Source organism: Dipteris shenzhenensis, chromosome 31 (genome assembly GCF_047967505.1).
Source record: "Dipteris shenzhenensis isolate YYH24624 ecotype China chromosome 31, Dip_SZ_1.0, whole genome shotgun sequence".
NCBI classification, from domain to species: Eukaryota; Viridiplantae; Streptophyta; class Polypodiopsida; order Gleicheniales; family Dipteridaceae; genus Dipteris; species Dipteris shenzhenensis.
Window position 1 is genome coordinate 5989569 of NC_141626.1, and position 4506 is coordinate 5994074.

At 40.9% G+C, this 4506-nt stretch overlaps 1 protein-coding gene across 1 annotated transcript; it reads right to left on the reverse strand.

Annotated features, from left to right (window-relative positions):
- Nucleotides 1-446: 446 nt before the first annotated feature.
- Nucleotides 447-1476, reverse strand: LOC147880953 (cypmaclein-like). The gene is made up of 3 exons (XM_087370103.1): nucleotides 1348-1476; nucleotides 1122-1206; nucleotides 447-764 (listed from the first exon to the last, which is right to left on the reverse strand). The coding sequence occupies exons 1-3, from the start codon at nucleotides 1405-1407 to the stop codon at nucleotides 583-585; spliced, it is 327 nt and encodes a 108-aa protein (XP_087226229.1). The 5' UTR covers nucleotides 1408-1476; the 3' UTR covers nucleotides 447-582.
- Nucleotides 1477-4506: the final 3030 nt, after the last annotated feature.

The following is a 4506-nucleotide window of genomic DNA, read 5'->3' on the forward strand; positions in this document are numbered from 1 at the left end:
TTTTAAGTCTAAAAGAAGTTTGATGCTCCCTTAAGGTGTATACCAATGACTAAAACTTGTGACAAATATTGTTCTTGTAACAATAAACAATTTTTTTCCTGCACGTGATAATCAGCTTATGACAATATTGCTTGAATATATTGTTCTTGCAACAATGTATAATCTTATTCTCCCTTAAGGTGTATACCAATGACTAAAATTTGTGACAATATATTGTTCTTGCAACAATAAATAATTGTAACAATACATAATTTTATTCCTGCACGTGATAATCAGCTTATGACAATATTGTTTGAATATATTGTTCTTGCAACAATGTATAATTTTATTCCTGCACGTGATAACCAGCTTATGACAATACTGCTGGAAAAGAAGCCACAGTGTTGTTTGCATCAATCCTTCAAAGGTGCACTTCTGCAATGCATCTTTTTTTATTAAGAAAGAAAGAAAGATACATATCACGACAGGCATTACATGAGTGTTAAGAAAGATACATATCACGATTGTGACATTACGTGAGTGTTATTTAGGAGATTGCATTGGTTGATGCATGTCATGACTGTTAAACTTATACTATGTCCTTCAAGGGCATTTGCCAGTGTTTTTGGAGTTCTTGAGGTTAGCGTAGCATGGACACTGCTCCCGGTTCCCGGCTGTCCCAGGAGGCACGCAGTTGCAGATATTGCAGCACGCATTGCAATCGCGAAGGCAAATCTTCGCCCTGCTTGATTTGCTGCACCTGTAATCGCAGGCGTTCCCACAATCTGCGCATGAATTAGATGATATTAGAGAGACTCTCATGTTGCACGGACCCACAATCTGCGCATGAATTAGATGATATTAGAGACTCCCCTGTTGCACGGACCAGCATTTCCCAAAAACACTCGGCTTGCCACAAAACAGAATAGTTGGCATCCGAAACTTGCTATGGATGGTTTCCTTATAGAAAGACAGACGAAAATCTTCAAATTAAGCCGTGTGCACATCTCCGCTACACACTAATGTGCCAATGACAAGGGATATGCAGCCTAATGAAAATATACTTTCATATATTCTCTATTAAAGAGATTCTATAAAAAAGGCTGAAAGTGTCGACTGTGTTCTTAGCAGAATGTGGTCACCTATTCCTAGCAGTTGCCTTCCTTCGAACAAATGAAGGCCTTTCATCGATTCCATATCATCCTCTGCATTGGCAGAGATTGAAACCTGTACAAAGCTAAACGCAGATGAGTACTGAAGCAATTCTTACAGCTACTCGAAAAAAGTTCGTGCATTAGAAACACTGCAACGAGAAAGCGCATAACACGTTTTGCAGAAGCAGTGGACCAGGTTCTGCTCTATACTTACCCGCTGAGAGCACAAGAGTAGCACGATGACAATTACTCCGTACAGCTTGAGGGAAGCCATATTGAACTTAAAAGAATGAACTCTAGGTGACAGGCAAGGAGAGGAACTTCGGTAGCGATTTTGTAACGACATTCGTAAAGGGGGGGAAGCCATATTTATAGAGCAGATGTGAGCAACGAGCAGGCAATTTGAACACGGTAGAACTTCAAAGAATTGTGTCTTTCATGGCTGTCTCGAGGACGACGGCTTGCCCGAGGCATAATCAAGGGACCCGCAGCGCATGTCTGTGGAGCACTAATAGAGACAATTGGCCACTGGAAAACAATCAAAATCGCAAGCTTTAGTCTAGACAAGGACCAGTGACCGCCTCTTTCGAAACTAAAATTGCAACGCGATTTTTCTAATTGAGTGGCATAACCTTCAATGAGCAATCAACTAGATTCTAAAAGTTACATATCCCAGCACAAAAAATATCAAGCTTTGTAGAATTTCTTCAAACTTCTGCCAGCTTTTATGCGCATTTTTGGGAAACGACATCTGTACACAGTAAAGAATCCGCGTGATGATTCATATCTGTTGGCAGTGCAATGGACGCCCTCGCCCAGCTCATTCTGAGTTGGGACTTGACGTGTCAGTAAGATGGATTGGTAGGCAGTGGAAGCCAGCTATGGAGGCCAAATGGCTTCATCAGTTCCTTTCACTACCGAATCCCAATCAATTACACGTCGTTTCCTTCACGTGTTACGGGACGGAGCAGATCCACAGTTTCTTGGATGTTCCCCCTGTCACCTTGGTTTCCAAATTCTGCATTCCACGATTTCGTTTCGTTAAGACGGTTTCACAAACAATTCATTAGGCGGACATTAGATTTTGAATTGTGGCATTAGCTGGATTCATTTCCACTGAGCAAACGATCTTGTCACTGGACTCTGAGGTACGCTCCACTTTGCCACGTATCCGGCTGGATGTAAAGCCTCAAGATATCCCGTAAAGGTTTGACAGATCGTAACTTCGTAATTCAGTGGTCGCATCGATAAACGGAAAGGCCATTGGCTTTTACGAGGATTGTAGGGCTGCGCAAACCGACGGCTTAACGCGCGGGTACAGCCTCCAGTAGTCCAGTGGCCTGCACTCTGGACTGAGGCAGCTACTGCTGGGAGAGCCAGCATCTGGGCAGCTGCCTGCCCATTACCAGTTGACTCGCCGTCTGCGCCCTCGTTGATGCCAGCAGAGCAATCCAGATTCCATCAGCTCCACTGCAAAACGAGCTCGCTTTACGTAGATGAAGCAGCCTGAGGGTTCCGCCATGAACTTCCGTTGTCATCCAGAGAAGGCAAAATACCCATGAACCGGGGAAGGGAAAAGTTGGGACCTAGGGACCAAATACGTAACGTGAATTGCCCACAACTCCAATTGAGGACATGTACACAGATGCCCCGAGACTTCCACTAATGAATGTAGTCACCTAGAAAAAATGTGATCATCACATGAGTTGAACACGTTTTTATGAGAATATATATACAAAGAGCTACCATTAAAAATTTGTATAGAAAAAGGTGTCTTTCAAACATACAATATTCACTTATAAGGGACTAGTGATTGAATGTAGTCACCTAGAACAAATGTGACTATCACATGAGTTGAACACGTTTTTATGAGAAATATATATTCAAAGAGCTATCATAACAAATTTGTATACTCTTTCAAACATACAATATTTAGCAATATCTCAAGGTTGAATTCTCAACTATTGTGCAATTCACGAGTGCGATACATACAATATTTAGCAATATCTCAAGGTTGAATTCTCAACTATTGTGCAATTCACGAGTGCAATACAGTAGCAAAGGGATGCAAGTCATCAAATTTTAAAATCTTCTAGAATAGTGTTCAATATGGAATCCCTTTGTGACGTGTGTGAGCGAATCCATGGTACTAGCTGCTCAACAATTTCAGAATTGAAAATTGCTTCAATGAAAATGTTAGATTTGATTTTACTCCATACCAAGACTTCCACTTTATGCTCCCCGTCACACCACGTGTGACATGGCAACTAGCTGCAATTAAACTTAGAGAATCGATGGCATGTCATCCCATAATATGTTCATGCATTCCACATCTTAAGGATGCATTCCTCCTCAAAGAAGCATTCTAAAAGTTCCCATTATTTGAGAAAGCATGATGACTATATTTTGCTATAGAAATGAGCATCCCTATAATTGTTTTAATAGTTATTCTGTAAGTGAATTGATAATTGATAGCAATTGAACGATCAAACCATGCATTTGATAGCAATCCAACTGAAAACCTGCTGGTTGTTGCATGTAGACTTCCTCGTCTAGGTAACCATTGAGAAATGCATTCTTGACATCGAGCTGGTACACATTCCATCTGGTGAGTGTCGCTAGTGATATCAAGAACCGTATGGAATACATCTTTGCTACTGGAGCATAAGTCTCATCATAATCTTGACCATATTGCTGTGCAAATCCTTTTGCAACTAGTCTAGCTTTGTATCTTTGAATACTTCCATCTCGATTGTACTTCACTTTGTATATCCATTTGTTTGCTATGGCCTTCTTTCCATCCCAAGTATTGTTCTTATACAAAGCATCAATTTCTTCATTCATAGCAGTTTGCCATTCTGGCTTGTCTACTGCATCTTCAAAGTACACTGGCTCTTCTGTAGCCATGATGGTAGTCATAAGAGCATAGTTCGTGGTTTCAACCTAAATTGCTTTGCCTTTTTGAGCATATGTCAATCTGGTTGGAGGTCCACTTTTCCTAGTAGACTGTCTGAGCTACTGTGGCTCTGCTTGGGGTGTTTTTGGCAATTCTTGCTCTTCTTCATCAACCTTTTTCATAGATGAATGTGAAGTCGATGCTTCTATCTCCTGTGTATTTGAGTTTTTCCATTCTGATTCCTCATTAAAGATTATATCTCTGGAGATAATGACCTTTTGGTTGATGGGATTGTACAACTTGTATGCTTTTCTTTCTTCACTATAGCCAACCATGATGCATTTGCATGACTTCGCATCCAATTTCCTGTGATGATCATCATGTATGTGGACATATGCTATGTAACCAAATATGCGGAGATGCCCAATGTGTGGCTTATGTCCAGTGAATGCTTTATAAGGTGTCATACCCTGAATC

Excerpts from the sequence above, each read along its gene's own strand:
- LOC147880953 (XM_087370103.1), bottom strand. The coding sequence starts at position 1,407 with ATGGCTTCCCTCAAGCTGTACGGAGTAATTGTCATCGTGCTACTCTTG. Across the intron at positions 1,207-1,347 it reads TACTCTTGTGCTCTCAGCGG|GTTTCAATCTCTGCCAATGC; the intron begins GTAAGTATAGAG and ends AGCTTTGTACAG. Across the intron at positions 765-1,121 it reads AAGGCAACTGCTAGGAATAG|ATTGTGGGAACGCCTGCGAT; the intron begins GTGACCACATTC and ends ATTCATGCGCAG.